Raw genomic sequence first — 16,703 nt, forward strand, 5'->3', positions numbered from 1 at the left:
TCGATTAACTTTTTTTCTTGTCTCTGGAATATATTAGTGTCTGGCTTTATTCAAACACTGATTTCCTAAGCTGAAGTCAGTCACTTAAATTTATCAAAGCACTCTCCATTGTCAACGACAGTATTTTCAATATGAATTGTGCAAGGTTAGGATTTTAATCTTGCTTATTTATAGCAATAAGGCAAAACATTGAGAAAAATCAATACTGCCTCTTGCTTTTGACCAATATCACGGCTTTTGTTTGCATTTTTATTGCAACATTCTGAGTCTTATATTTATATTGGATTTTCATCGATAATAGCACAGTGGACTCAAGCTGTTTAAGCAGAAGATTCCTGCCATATACAGTTTACCAGTACTACACTGCTCACACAGCAACAATTTTAAAAGCATTTACATTTTTAAATATACTTCCAGAACTGAAACCGTCCTACTGGAATGCAGAAGGATTTCCTTATTCTTCTAAAAATTTTTAAAAAATAGTTTTCAATTCCGATAGTTATAAAACCAAGCAGAAAAACGAATCTCACACTCACATGGTCTTGGGAAAACACTTGCACAACTCTGTACTCACATCCTAGCTTTATTTGTCACAAATGCTAGACTGCACATTCTTATATTCTTTCCAGCCTATTATTATTATTATTTCTATGTGTACTTCTGCATCTGATCTCTTATGCATGCATCTTTTCTACAGTTACTGTATAGAACATCTACATTTGTGTTGCTTCAGATAACAAGAAAGAGCAGATTATCGCATATTATAGGGCTTCTGGGGAAATACGCACCTCGTTCACTCACGTATCAAGCCTTCTCGTCTTTAGCCACTATCCATTCCTGCAGTCCACTTCGGGGCTCAGTGTGGTTCCCCAGCCTCCATGACCAACACCCAAAGACTGTTAAGGTGTTAAGACTTAGTACTTCATCTGCCACGCCGTCAGAGGAACTGGGCAGTTATCAACAGTGACAGATGAACAGAGGTGAAGATTAGATTTCACCTGCGCTGAGGGATTCTCTGGAGCTGCTTTGAGTTTGTAATCAATTTAGCATGAAATTAGAATTAGGGTGAAACAAAGGCAGAATCCATTTTGAACTTCAGCAGTCAAGCAGGGACACTAAAAAAAAGATTGCACTTTGCACAGCAGTGAATATTAAGTTAGTTTCCAGATATAGGAATATTGTATTAGCATTGATACGAGTGGGTGGAAAAATAGGACTGCTGATTTACTCGTGGCTACAGCATTAGCACCACATCTTCTGAGTACCCCGTTCACCACGGGTTCTTCATGGACTCTGTAGCCATAGCAGTGATGGCACCGGAAAATGCACTGCGTATCTCACGCGACAGACCCAGGGGGACGAAGATAAGAGAAATCACTCTGTGCAGACCTGATGGACTACAATACGAAAACATAAGGCAGGATGTTCACTAAATCTGCTGGATGGCTGCTACAAGGAAATGGGAAAGTATAAATTTCACCTAACGAGCCTAGCAACTTCTCAATGTGCACTCAAAGAACACAAATCTGTCAAAATACAGTGCATGTGGACACAGCATTCAGTGGATAAGGGAAAGAGAAGCTACACAAAAGCCCAGAGATTGGTCCCTACAAAGCACATTTCAATTCCCTCTCCCTGTAAATTTTGAGCTCCAAACTGTAGCATCATATTATTGTCTGCATGGTGCAAAACCTGCACAAAGCCTTTATTACTCCCTGAGATAGCAGAGCTAATCTTTCACTATTCTCTTTTTAAAAATAACTAAACAAGACTGTTAAGATCTCACTCAGTCATTTTAGTTTACGATTTGCTAAAACCTCTTTGTTTAAAACAAAAAGTCTAAAACATGCAAAAGGAAAAAAAAAACTACCCATGTATTGCATGTAATTAAGCACAAATTAAAGCACATTGAACTGTTAATGATCACTATGTGTGTAGTGATGGCCTAAAACATCAGAATCTTTTAAAAACTACTCAAGACAGAATTAAAAATCTATTTCATCATTTCATAATCCATAAATAGTGTTTTGGGAAAGAAAGCCATGTGTGGCAATGATGCTCCAAGGTAGGCGTTAACATACAGGATCAATACCTGGCATGCAAAATCGGCAGCTCAAACAAGCCTGTGAACAGCGTGACACAGTTTAACTCCATGAGGACTTGGCACCCTCTCTTGTTAACTGAACCGTCAAAACCAAGAGCTCAACGCTTGACCCCGGTGAAAGCCAGGCCCAATGCCACAGGCTAGCACCACACACAGGGTCACTGCGGGGAAACACTGCCGCAGAACAGAAGACCTCTACCAGCAGGGAAGTATAAAGCATCACTGAGAAAACAAAGGGGTTGGCTATCTGAAAACAGAAAACAGACAAAGAAGGAAGTGAAGACAGGGGAACAGAATATTTTAGAATGCCCTAAAATTGTCTCAAAGTTCGTACTTCTCAGAATACCGATTTTATGCCCTGCAGGGGTGGGGGGGGGATTGTAATTGGGCTGAAAAAAAAAATTGAATGAAGGAACACGGAGTGTCAGAGAGCCACCAATAGCCCTGCTGTGGATCTGCTGTGGGCCCCACTGAAAAGTCAGCCCTGAAGAAGGATCGCCCCAGCAGAAAGCCACAGACACCTTGTCTTCATCTGGGAGGACATGCTGTGGGCTTCGGCCTTGTATAGCATCCTCTAACTCTCATTCACACGCTTAGCGACTTTCCTCATCCAAAGCTCCATAACGAGCCCCTTTAGTAACACCCATTTACTGCCATCAGTGCAACAGCATTAAGAGAATCCATGACTTTAAGGCAAACAACTTTTTTCCCCAAAACAATAATTTGGACATTTGAAAATGACAGTGACAGTTCTTCACCTTTATCCGTTTAATTTATCTTTATTTGGATCACGCATTCAATACGCTTATCTGCAGTAAAACAAGTTCTCTGGCAGGCATGATTTCTCATATGATGGCTCCTGTATAATTACAACCTTATAATTCTAACCTAATGCATAACTATTAGACACCGTAAAAAACATGGAAGGGAAACAAATGGAAACTGGAACTGGGTAAGTGCGGCTCTGAAACAACTTTTCCTAAATTATTATCAAAAACTAGAATTGTTTTATTCTGTTGATTATGAATTATTGTCTCCATGCATTTAATATTGGTTAATTTTTAATTACACCCTTGCAAAACCGTTATTAGCAAATGTAAAAGAAATCTAAAATTACTAATTAAGCTTCACTGCTGCAAGTGACAAAAAACAAATAACGACGCAGCATCTGCTGGCCTGCTAATTAATCAAAGTAGCTATGGAGGCAAAACTCAATTCCAAAGATATTTCTCAAAGCCGATTGCTTGGTCATGTGTTACAGAAGCAAACGGTATGGCCTAATGCTCTTAAGCCCTTGCGTGGGGCACTCTTCGAGAAAGCTGGCTGAACGCTGGAACAGTTTCTCCTGCTTTGCATCACACTGGACCATGAAGAACTCGTTTTAGCTTCATTAATGACTCAACATTCCAAATAAGCAAATATCCTTTTTAAATAAAGGATATTTAAACATTAAATGGAATTATAGGATAAATACTGTAACGCATACGGCCATCAAGGTGTGTAAGAGCCGGTTTACCAGAGCGGTGACGTCGCGCCCTTCCCTGTGATGGCAGGACTACAGCTACTGGGCTGTAGAGAGATCTCTCTTTGGTTCACCGGGCTGGGTCCCTGCTGAGTGACGCGGGAGTCCCGGGTTCGAGCCCCCCGGCTGACCTAATGCGGCAAGGGCGCCCGCCTGAACCCCCGTTGCGTTACAATACCATAGGATATAAAGTAATAATAATTAAGTGCAAAAGATTAAGTATTGTAATCATAAAGCCCTCTGATAGTTTGCGATTGAAATTCACCTCAGCCTTCTCAAAACTAATGTACAATGGAAAATTGTGAGTGAATGAAGGGAAATGGCATCTTCCATGTGTTGTGCAAGTAGTAAGTCTCTAGGGTATTAGTTTACCTGCCTTCAGCTCCAGTAGTTGCTTGCAAATCACAGTACTGTTGCTAAAATTCTGTACCTGTGGTGCACTGTGCAAACTGGTCAAGGACCGTATTCAAAATGCAAATGAAACATGGAATGAACAACGGAGCACAGCGCTGCCTCAGACTAATAAGCATAACATTACTTTTGAGGTCGCAAGGTCCTTTAGACTTTCTAGGGCTCCCACACAATCCTCAGGCTAAACAGATAGCCATTATTAAATAAGCTGTATCAGTGGTTCACAAGGCTGACTAAGGCTCACTAGTATCACAACACACTCCCCCCCTCATTCTCCTCCTAGCTTTTGCTGCTTTGTACAGTATGGTCCTGTACCCTGACACATTGCTGCAGTCACGCCTATTATAGTTGAAGATAACTGTGCTCGCTGCACAATATTTGAAGACTTGAAGAAGACAAAGTTAAGATCAGTAAACCGATCCCCTTTTCTGTTAGTTCGCAAGTGACGGATACAAATGTGAGGCTAATTTATAATTCTATCTGCAGGCCTCGGTAAATCTAATTTCCTTGTAACCCAACCACGACCTTGAGCGAGCAGCACACTACAGGTCACAGAGAAGCTAATGAGAGATGGCTGGCCAAAGACTCCTGCAAAACTACTTAATACAATCTAATTAAGACTGATTGTGTGTTCCATGAAATCAAAGCTCTGTTCAGGAAAACTATTGATGAAAATTAGGTTGCAACGACCAGCTACCGGAGCACATTTTTAATAAACAATCAACAATATAAACGAATTAGTTAGCAATTAATCACAAACACAGGCAGGAAGCACCTTTCTAGCATCAGAGAATTAGAATGCACTGATGCTTAGCTCATTAAGACATGTGAGGTTAGTAATATTTGTGTGACCTCTGCTATGGACAAATCATACATTAGACAGGCTTCACTAAGATACTGTTCAGGCACTCATCTTCCAATTCCTTTTTAACCTTAGCAATGTTTTCCTGTATGTCTTCAGATTTATAGGGAACCGAGGAGAAAAAATGTGCTTTAATTTCGTAACATCATAAATAACTATTGCTCAAAAAAACTACATCTAACAGCTCAGATCAAAAATAAATTAAATTAAAAGGGGTGTCTTATACACAATATATCTTGAGGGTGTTTATCTGATGAGTGAAACTTTTATTAAAGCTGCCCCACTGCTACAAAATGATTCACAACATTGCTTAAGTTCACTTTTTCTGCAATCCTTTGCAAGATAGTTAAGGGAAGAATCTGTTCCCCTTATCTTGTACATTTATCCAGTGTATTTGGCCTTTAACACTTAATAACTCATTAACCAAAATGTTAACATTGGGACTAGCACTTACTGACAGTTCAATTATCACTGCTTACCAAGACAGCCAAAACCACCAAGGTCTGCATATTACACAACACCACTTTCTTTTTTAGAAAAGCGTATCACACTTAAATAAGGCATTTTTATTAATGATAGTGTAACATCTCATAGAAATACTATGCATGTCCATTTCCTCCTCCTAAATTCTATTGTCTGGATGCTGCAGTCTAGCCCAGCTACCATATTAATTTTTGCCTGCAGTTACATAGTGTAACACACCCATTCCCCCAATCTGCAACAGTGTCTTCAGCTTCATTTCAAATGACCTGCACTTAGCGTAACTTGCACAATTTTGCTTTAATTCATCTCAAGAACACATACTATGATTTAATTTAGGACACTGCAAGCTCATAATTTCATGTTTGGGCATATTGTGCAACTTAACGTGGTGTTGGAGATTATGTGCTCTTACATTCCCAGCTGGAATGAGCAGCATTGCTTAGATGTTGCACAGGCCACCTTACATCTTCTATGGTTTAGTCCTTCCAGTTATTTTAAGCAAAAGCATGCCATTTATTCTGCTAGAAATCTTATGCCTGTGCCCTCTTAAGAATGCAAATTTCTAGAAAACAACAAAAAACAGGTATCCTGACAGATTAAAGATGAATTTAATAATGATCCACAGGACTGTTCCTGCTTTTATAAGACACTATTAATATATTAATGGTAAATGTTTATACAGTAGGTCCTGAAACACGAGTCATAAACTGGAAATTAGTCACTTTTAAACAAAACTGTCAATCTTAAATGTCAATAAAAAACTACCAACAACAATTAATATCTGGCTAAAAACCTAACTACAGAAAGCAATATCATGAGTGTTTTTTAAAAACTGCATTTTAAAGACTCACTAAGAGTGAAAAGAAGCAAGATAGACGCAGTATTTTCTGCACATTGAGCTCCCACTTCTAACAGTCTCCCTTCTCATTTTACACCTAACGTCTAACGCAGGTAAACATTTTACTTTAATAAGTGTAATCGTTTTTCTTTGGGAGCTGAGCCCTCTGGTTAACAGAGAGGCAGTAAGCACAGACAGAAACAAGAAAGGCCACTGTATTGTCTTTTTTAACACGACAAATGGGGTGTTGGGCAATTATTTTCACGAGCACATGATTATTCTGTGAAAATTACTTTGGATGCCTGAAGATGTTAGAGTTAACTTTGCAGGACGCTGAGGTTTATTGACTCCAGGGTTTTCAATTCCTCTTGGAAGTTACCGTGTGGTCCTGGCCGCACTCCCAGTGATGAAACTGTGAGAGATGCCTTACACGGAGAATAGCTTATCATTTCAGAATTACTGTACAGTTCAAATGCAAACCGACTTCTTTAAACTGGAATTGCTTGTGATCGCTGGAATTGCTTGTGATCGCCTCATAGTTCTCTTTGCCATTTTCTATTTGCTTTTGCATTTCTGAAGGTAAATCTAACAATGTAACTGTACTATATGTGATTCAGTAAAATGATCCTGGTATAAAGCGGAACATGTTTAACAAATTATGAAACTCTTAAAAACCAGCAAGGTATAATTGAATTATGGCTATTCTGCGACATGACTTACATGGTATAATTAATTACAGTGTGCTGCAAGGTTCGGCTACAAACACAGATATAACATGGTGATCTCAATTAATTCTGAATTACAACCGTGAAGGTCTGGTCACATCCCACTTGTGTACATACATTACATTTAAATACAGTTACTATAAGTCACTTGATGAAATCTTCTGGTGAATTCCATTAAAAGCTAAAAAAGTCCCTTGAAACAAAACGTTAAATGGGCTTTCAAACCAAGGTGTTGCTAGGAAACCACATCTTAGCACAGTGCTAAATACTGTACAAATTATACAGAGTGTAACTAATAAACCTAAGAAACCCACAAAAAAGTACAGCACGAGGTGATAAATGACATCCAGTTACCCTTAACAGTTCTGTCAAGTCAGAGCCGTCATTTACAGTGGTTCACAGATGTCTTCTCAAGGTGGGAATCAAAATGGCTCTTTTCCACTTCAGGAATTACTGTAACACCAGCAATCTCAGTTAGCGACTGCAGAGAAGGCAGAGCGGTCTTGAAGTTCATGCACACAATGCAGTAAATCAGACTTTTTCCATATAAGTAAGCTTAATGAGGTTTTCAAAGCCTGGGGGAAAAGAAACTAAAATTGATGTTGAAGGCAGCTCTAATGTGACTTTAATGTTACACAACTACTATATTAATCCAGCTGCGGCTTTTTACAGAATCCAATTTTTACATCTCATATTCAATCCCTTGTCACATTCTACAGCACCAAAATCCTATTTTTAATCTGATACATCTGCCAGTACACAACGTTGCTTATTTAACAGTTAACCAGTTGAAAGCATCCCTGGGACATACATTTTCAGGTTTCACTTCCCTCACATTGCTGAACATTTTATAAAACACAAAACAATGAGGTTCCTTTCCTCATTTATCCTTCCAGAGTCTTACATGAGTGTTTCGGTTTTCGTTCAGGTGCAACATAAAAAAAAAGTCCTCAGGAAAATTTCAGAAAAGCAGGTATACAGCATATTCAAGACGAGCGCAGCTCAGCTTGGCAAATCCTACACGGATTCAGAATTCTGGGAACCGCTGTCCTCTGAAAAAGGAAACGCGTTCACTTGTCTAGATAAACCCTAAAGTGACAACTTTCAAATTTATGTATTTTATTCCTACTCTACCAATTCAGCAAGACCAAAGAATGTAAACATATACTAGAATGATGTAGTATTTCACATGCCAAACATTTGTTTTACGTACTTATGAGAAACGTACGGCACACATTATTAAAAGTACATTTAGTCTTAAAACTTGGTACGTTTCAAAGGTAATAACCCTGTAGTCTAGACTGAAGCTGCAGAAACCAGCATACTCACCAGAAAGGAAAATCTTCGATGAAAGCAGGATTAATATAATCCTCCAAGGCATACAAGCAACATCTTTTACAGTATGCAGTGTATGTATCCTCTGAGACATTCTATACAAATTACGGCAACACTTTCAAATTGATCACCATTCTCTCTGTTGCCAATACCATTATTACAAACCCACTGTGAAGTGTATTTAGCTCAGGGGAGCTTTAATATTAATAAATAAGAAATGAACACCTTTGGTAGGAACTCTGGCACTAATAAAATTCAAAATACAACCAAGACGGGTAAACTACACGAACAGGAGTATCGGTAAAACAGGTTTTAAAGGTTAGAAAAGGCATAAGACGTTTTCATGTTAGGCATATAATGCAAAAAAAAATAATTAATCAGGTTTATGAGACCCCCTCTGAGAAAATAGACCAGACAATACTTTTATAAAACACTCCATAAATCAATTCGCCTATATTTTGGACCTCGGTTATGTTTTTATCAACTTGAGCTCTGAAAGGCTCCTGTCAGCTCCTGCCGCTGTCGCTGAGAGAGACTGCAAATTGAGTCCACAATACCCCCCCTCATTTAACGAAATGCATGGTTTTCCTTGCTGTCTCTCCTGCATTTTAATGCCGATTACGTGTAATCGCTGAGCAATCCTTTGCACTATACATTTGCCTTCACATTTTTGTGTGGCCGAGTGGCGCCGATTTTTAACCAAGGCGACCCACACGGCATGTGTACGATCGCGGGAAACGTGAATCTGTTAACCTCTAGTAAAAGCCCCTCTCGTGTAGCCCCCTCACTTGTTACATTTTCAAGCTAGAAACCTGAAGTTGACATCTATCGTTCACTGTTAACGTGGACCTGACAGACTCAAAGCCAAATAAAATGCAACTTATTTCATTACTACGCATATTATAATGAATTCATTTGGCGCATCTCTCTTTTGATATCGCTTATCCCTCTTTTTTTTCCCTGCGCTTCAGAAACATACAGCATTAGGGTTCTTGATTCTGATCAGTCAGCTTTTAATTGAGCGCCCATTAGGATAATCCACAACAGCAACAGGAAGAGCGGCTAGAGGTATCTTTCGTTCACATTTGAACGTGTCGATACGTTGTGTTGCACACCGAGGGGGTCCTCTAACAGCCTCGGGGCCCTAAACCGTCACCTAGTTCCCCTATACCAGGGGCATGCCCTGTTCCCTATTACAATATCTCACTGTAGCTAGCCCTTCTGGGTTGTGAAGAGGGAAAGGGGGGTCGACAAAAGTACCCAGCACTAAACAAGCAGCTGTCAAAAAAGGTAGTTCCTAAAATTAATTAGCAATGGAAAGTTAAATGAAATACAGCATAGCTAAAGTTATGTGGTTTAATATTATCCCTCCTCAGAAACAGTCCCACAATGCACTGAAAAAGCAGATATGGATGATTAGTGCACTGTACTGTATGTGTATCAGTGATGCGCATCTGTGATGCTCAAAATATACAATTTGTAGGAAGTTCAAATGCTGAAAGCACCTGATGGTGAATGATGGGCCTCCTGCAAGGCACAAGCAAAGCTAATTTTGCCCCAGAACTCAAGACAAGTCGGGTTGAGCGACTCTCCAACTTAACAGCTCCCATAAAGAGGAACGGCCCCGAGAGCCAGGTCAAGTTAAATATGCAGAGAAGCAGCTACAGCAAGTGTACTGGCTCTAAAGCAGTAGTCTGTTTTTTTATAGTCATGTACAATCCCAAGACAGCCCTAAAAGCCAGTAAACCAGCCAGGACATCCCATGCAAACCCCATGACTTCCCGAAAACAAAGAAATGTCTTGTTTGTGTAAGACACAATGCTTACTCCCCCGTTTCTGAGAAGGAGACTCTGGAAAAGGAATGGAGACTCTATACTTTCTTTAGGAACAACTGCAAATACAGGTATACTATCTACAGTGCTGTTATTTGGTTTTCCTATAACAAGAATTTATTTAAGAAAATTCAATTCAAAGGAATGTTAGCAATAATGGAAAGGATGTTCTAAATAATCTTATTTACATCTTCACTTGTAGTTTTTCCTCAGGATTTCTTCTGGAATTCATAAAATGAGTAGTATGTCAATATCTAAAAAGGAAGAAGACTGCCCAAGAACATACAGTAAGAGAACATGCAACACAATCCTACAATTTCAAGAATTAACAGTGTGATGTAGGGAATATGAACTTTAACTTTCTGCTATTGAGAACAGATTCTATAATGTTAGTCCTATATACTAAACGACCCAATGCAACTACAAAATTTGCTTTGTTTTATTGGTTTGGCTTTTGCAGTGAAAGAACATACCAAAGAGAAGGGCTGTACATGATGGAGACAAAGTACAGCACAGTGTTACAGTGCTGTACTGCTTTATTAAACAAAACCTAAACCATTTAGGATGGCTCCCTGAGCTGACACTTCCTGTTATGTTAAACGGATGATCCTTTAGCTTGTTTTGGTATAGAGAAGCTGACATTAACAGAATGCTTGAGGAAGCCTAGCCTAGGACAACACGTGAGCTATTCTAGCTTTGCATAAATTGCCCACTTGTGCATGATGCCACGTGTAAGACACGTTAATCTTTTGCAAAGCAGATACCAGTGAGGTTGTCCTGCTGGCCTCCTCCATCCACACTGTGTCAAAGTACATGGCTCTAAACCCTATGACACAAACACACCCATCAAACTGGGACAAAAACAGTCAATCATCTTGTGAGCCACATTAACCGGGGATCTGATCAAACCCTAATCAAAACGCCAGAAGCTGTCATGCTTTTTCTACCGTTCACTACAGTTTTCAGTATATGCATTTAAAGGCCTTCGTAAAGAAGGAACGCATAATAACCCACAAAATACTCAATTCCTCTAGGACTTGGAATAGAGAGTGAGAGGTACTTCAGGAGTGTCATTCCACCCGAGCTCTCAATTGATTGCACTCAGTTGTTTGCTTAGCTGGTCTCTTGTAATTTAAGCAATATTTCCAGAACTGGAACACTGAAACAAAGATGAAACCACTCTATAACTGCATCGGTAGTAGAGAACAAAATGGTCACAATGTGCTTAATCAGAAGAAAGACTGGGAGGTACAAGCTCCGTTCCAAAGAGAAACAGAAGGGAAAGCAATTATCAAACGCTGTGGAAAGAAGTACAGTACTTCTTTCCCAGAATGGTGCCTTTAAACTCGAGAGCAGTTCCTGTGTGGTACGTGAACAGAGTATTCAGACTTGACTAGCTCTGCCAAAAATGTCTGCAACATGCACAGTATCCGCTCAGAAAAAAATGGATGCCATCTTAATTAAGCCCGCAACAATGCTAAATGGAGAGATACGCTAAATACAAGGTCTCAAGAAAAAGGAATGCAAACAAATCTCCCAGCCTAGTCAATAAAGGGTGCTGTATGTCACAGTGGCAGGATGACATAACTGAAACTGTTAGACTCAGATCACAGATAGCTTTGGTGAGATTCAGTTGCAGCCCTGGGGCCTAAAGAAAACTAATTTTACGGTCTCAGGAGGCATGCTTCTTAGTATATGTACTGTAGACTGAGGAACACATGCAGCACATTTTTAATCAGAAGAACGCATTTCTATTGGGGTTTTGATTCTTCAAGATTAAGAAGAGTCTATATATAAGTTTAAAAAAACATTAATCCTATGGTATGTGAAAGTCATATTTCATTCTGTACTGGAAGGCCAAGAACAGCTGCAAAGTCTAATGGGGAAAAAACGAGGAGCAATAAACACGACTATTGATTGACGTTTATGCTCGTTTCTGGAAGGTTGCAAAAACACAATGGACAAAAAAGCACATAAATCTCAATTAGAGCCATATTCACAAAGGAAATTATAGCCACAGAGATACAACATTCTTTTTTTTGTGTGCATTTCCTTGTTTCCATACTGTCACATCGCAGGTTCAGTGTCTGCAATTTGGCACCATGTCTCTGTTTACACAGACAGCAAATATTCTCACCACCTCTTCAGGTAGTTCAATGGAGACATAAAGGAAAATATCTTTTTTCTGATATTTTTCACAGGTATTGAAATTAGGCATAAGAGTCACCTCAGATATGCCAAGTTGGTTCTGTGTAAACACAGCTCAAGAATAGACTTAGACTCACTATTGACAAACCTACCCAAACAAAAGCATTTACCAGTACAGACTCTGAATGGACATGAACCTATAATACATTATGAAAAATATAGTCAAACAAACATTTTAAATAGCTTCATTAGCAAGCCAAAGTTTATTTAGAAAATTAAAAGTAAAACAACAAAAGCTATAATTACCATCTTGCTCTGATAGGTTTCTTACAAAAAGCCATTTTAAACTTTTAAACCCTCAGATTAAAAAAATCCTCTTAAGGAAAGGTGAAGTTTAATTGAATAGGGCTTGATAAGGTACATTCATTCTGAAAAACAGTGTTATCAGACATCAGATTCCTCTTAACCCAATCCAAGCCTTTTATTATAAAATGTAGCACATTGTCTTTTGTAGTACTGAATGAAAGCAGGCTTAGGAATGCCTACGTACCGAAGACGCCTGCAGAATAACTTGGAGACTGCACAAAATTGTACAGGTTACAAGAACAATTTGATTCTGAAGCACCAAAGATATTACAGACTATTATACTTATTACAGAATCTCTTACATGCATTCCTACCCTATAGAACATGCATTTATTCACAAAATTGTATGGATATCCATCCTCAGAAAAAGCTAAACAAAGAGGGGCAGATTCCAATTGTGTCATTCAATATTTCTGCTCCATTACCTCATCAAGGCTTGTTTTGTGGCATCCAATAGAACAGTAATGCTTAAGTTTAAATGGCATGGTGCATCAGTTCTGTTTACAAGCTGTACCATTTCTCGGTATGTTGAACACCTATTCATCAAATGTAGCAAAGAATAAAGTCTTACTTTAGAATGTGTTCTTCACTGTAATAAGAAAGGTGTCAAATCTTTTGTTCATTTGAAACAAATAATAAACAAACGCATGCTCTGTTGCAATTGTTTTTATGAGCTCTAATATAAACAAAAATTTAAATATAAAAATAAAAATATAAACAATTTTATTTGGTTTTGTTTATATCGGTTAAAAACTGCATATAGACGCTAAAGAGAATGTTACATTAGATGAAGCCTTCTACACCTCTCACTTTCAACTGCTGGTTTAGTGCAACGAGACAAGATTTTTTATTTTACATACAAAATAAATAGAATGATACACTGCTGCAAGCCAAGAATGAAATTAAAGTACCTTTCTCAGCATCTTCTCTTCATGCGGGATAACCCCTGCTCTGTGTGCCTCCAACTTCAGAAAATTTCAGTTTAGAAACAGACAAATCATTCATTTAACATCCACGTTCTGTTCTCACGGGGTTGTGTGCTTGTTCTAATTTGCTTATTTTTGCCCAGGCTTCTAGCTGCACAGCTGTAGGTGGGTTTACGAAAGTTTTAACAAACTGTTCTGTGAAGCCTGAATTGCGTCTAATCACCAAGGCCTCTCTCCCGTCACATGCTGATCAAATGATCCTTTCCTTCAACCAAAGAAAAAAAAAAAAGACGTCAGCCATTTCTTAGATCTCCATTCGTAATTTCGCCAGAGAAGAAACAAATCAGCTTCATAGCTTTCATGTCTGGCACGACACAAGTTGACAAGAAAGCATTTTAACCAGAAGATGTGACCACACTGTATAGGTCTACTTGCCAAGGGCACTGGAAACCAAGCTAAATCTCAAAGATAAAAGCGTTAATGCCATCACAAGTGTGTCACCTCAACTAAAGTGGTCAGAAAAATATATTATTTTACTATATTATATATATATAAATTAATAGTACAAAAACCATCTTCTACTTTATGCAGTTTTGGCACTTATGTTATTATCTCAATTTAAAAAAATATATAATTGCTAGCTGATTTTTAAGATCAACAGTAAGTGTGAATGTGGAACCCAATAATGTATAGCAGCTACAGTAGGTACAAGAAATTGAACTTTCCAGAAAAAAAAACATCCAGAGAGAGAAGTTCAGCCTCTCCCTCCCCACCACCCCCCCTAACAAAGTGAAACAGGTGGGGAAAAACACCTTACTGCCTACAGGACATAAAGTTATCTCATTTTGTGATTACTGACCAGACCATTTAAAAAAGGCCAATATAATTTGGCTTTCCCTGTTCTTTCACATAATCAGCACTCTGAGCTGATTTTAAAGGAAAAGGGAGAATCACAATAAGCACAAGCACATGGCCTGTATGTCTTTCAAAGCTTTTCCATTTCTTTCAGACTTCCTGACATGATGCAAAAGCTGAATTAGCTAGGATGTGATTATCTTGCATTGGAGACAGGCCTTTTAGCACTATTGGTGATGTTCTTAACTAGAACTATTACAACAGTATGGCTGCAAAAGTACTGTAACTAGACTATATCATTGTCTGCAAACCTAAAACACTCCCAGCATTGCTGTTCAGCAAAACTTCATCCACAGTCTGACACCTTCCATAGAGGTATATCAGATTACACAGACTATTGAAACTCTTTGTGAGAGCTTAAAAGGAAACAATCTGGTCTATTAAAGGAGCAATGATTTTAAACACTGCACATCAAATGCTTTGTTAAACAGTAATTTTCTGCTCCAGTTATTTAGGGACAGTAGCAAAGGGTAGGCCTGTATAAATCCAAGTGTCCTTGGATGTAACTCTGGATTCTCTCTTTAGCCGTTTCACCTTGTCACACACTATTTAAAACACTACAATGTGTGTTTGTCCTTCATCAGCTTTCCCGTCAAGCATGAAATAAGTTAGCTCTAAGTTCAGGGAAAGACACCCCAGCTTTTCTTTCTTTTCATCCAGAGAGGCTTCATCATCCATTTCAGCATCTAGCCTAAATCACAGCGTGCTTGCGTTACTGTGCAATACTGGCATCCAGACAAAACAGTTTAGTAAGTGACCTTGGTTCACTTTCAAATGGCTAAAAGTCCCACAGATCCACACTGGAGTCTGTTTCCGTCAGAAAAACAGAAGAAACAACATATTAAAGTGTCTCATAAAGACACTTCCTAGAACTCGGGAATTAAAAATATTTTTTCAGGACCTGTCGGCATTACTGCAAGGATCCTGAGCTCTTCCACACTGTGCGATGAAGAGCTACAGACAACAAAGCTGACAGACTGGTCATGGCAAAGGGTTGCAGGGCAGGATTTGTGCGCTTGTCTGCTTCCTTTCCGGAAAGGAAAAGACAGAAGACAGGGAGAAAAAGGGTGTGGGTGCAAGAGTAAAGTGCCCCCCCCAACTTCCCTTCCTGGAAGTACAAAAAGATGAAAAAGAAAAAGAGTCCCAACCCCCTGACCCCCTTTCCCAAAGTGAAAAAAAAACATGCCTTACAATGAGACCGTAAAAACGGAATATTCCCCCACCTCAAGTCAAAAGACAAAAACATGATGCCCTCTTCAGAAAAACCAAGAAAAAATACAAAACAACAGCATGGGGACGGAGAAATTTCCCACTTAGCAACCCTTATTTTGTCAAACCACTCCCACTGCAAAATCAGGCTCCAGAGAACGCAAGTCTTATTTCACAGCTACCATTCTAGAAAGAAAGCAGACATGCGTTGTATGTAAAACGCTTTCTGCTGTTCCTAACTGGTTCCTGCCACGACCCAGTCAGCCGCAGCTGTACAGTACAAACTGGACAGGGAGCCTGAAGTATCCCAAAGACTGCTCTGCTTGACCGAAGCATAATAGTTCTCGCTCATTACTACTGTGATAAATTCTCCTGACTGCAAAGGGGTAGTGTTTGGCATTTCACACCATTTCTAACATGTTAGCTGTATTGCCAAATCACACCAATTCATAAAGAAACGTTTTCTTTCATTGGGGAAAAGCATAACACTACTCATAATCTTCTATTAAGTAGAATCTGTCGGACAGCATGCCCTTTCCTATGGTTTGTAAGAATATCTTATTCTGATCTCACTGAAACAAAAAAAAACTCTGAAGCACAGGGGAATAGATTAATCAACCTCAGTGTTTAAAATACACAAAACAAATGATTTTAAAGTAGGCCTACACTGTATGTCCTATTTTAAGCAATAGAGGAATACGGATTTCAAAACATTTTCTGTTCCTTCTGACATTGACACCAGCAGCCATCCTTTGGATGAGACGTCAAATCGAGGTCCTGACTCGGGAAAAATCCCAGGGTGTTTCTCTAAAACAGTATCGGTTCATGTAATTCACCGTGTCTGCAGTCATTATGGTAAACTGCAGTACTTCATAACCAAAGACACACCTAATGTTGTGGGCCATAAATTTTCTATTCGTGTAATTCCAATCGCAAAAAAGTCCCACAGAGCAAGATTAGGTATTCCCTAATTCTTGGACAAGGCCCAGTTGAACATATATTTCTTGCAATGAACATTAATTATTAA

At 38.9% G+C, this 16,703-nt stretch overlaps 1 protein-coding gene across 17 annotated transcripts in view; it reads right to left on the bottom strand.

Annotated features, from left to right (window-relative positions):
- Positions 1-16,703, bottom strand: part of atp11a (ATPase phospholipid transporting 11A) — a 122,946-nt gene that overhangs the window by 95,608 nt on the left and 10,635 nt on the right. The window contains exon 1 of one of the 17 annotated variants that reach the window (XM_069179275.1): positions 13,538-13,752. The exons of the other annotated variants lie outside the window; for them this stretch is intronic. Coding sequence (XP_069035376.1) covers positions 13,538-13,549 — 12 coding nt within the window. The 5' untranslated portion in view covers positions 13,550-13,752. Of the gene's footprint in view, positions 1-13,537; positions 13,753-16,703 lie in introns of those variants that run through there. 17 annotated transcript variants of the gene reach the window in all.

This window comes from Lepisosteus oculatus, chromosome 15 (genome assembly GCF_040954835.1).
Source record: "Lepisosteus oculatus isolate fLepOcu1 chromosome 15, fLepOcu1.hap2, whole genome shotgun sequence".
Classification (NCBI taxonomy): domain Eukaryota; kingdom Metazoa; phylum Chordata; class Actinopteri; order Semionotiformes; family Lepisosteidae; genus Lepisosteus; species Lepisosteus oculatus.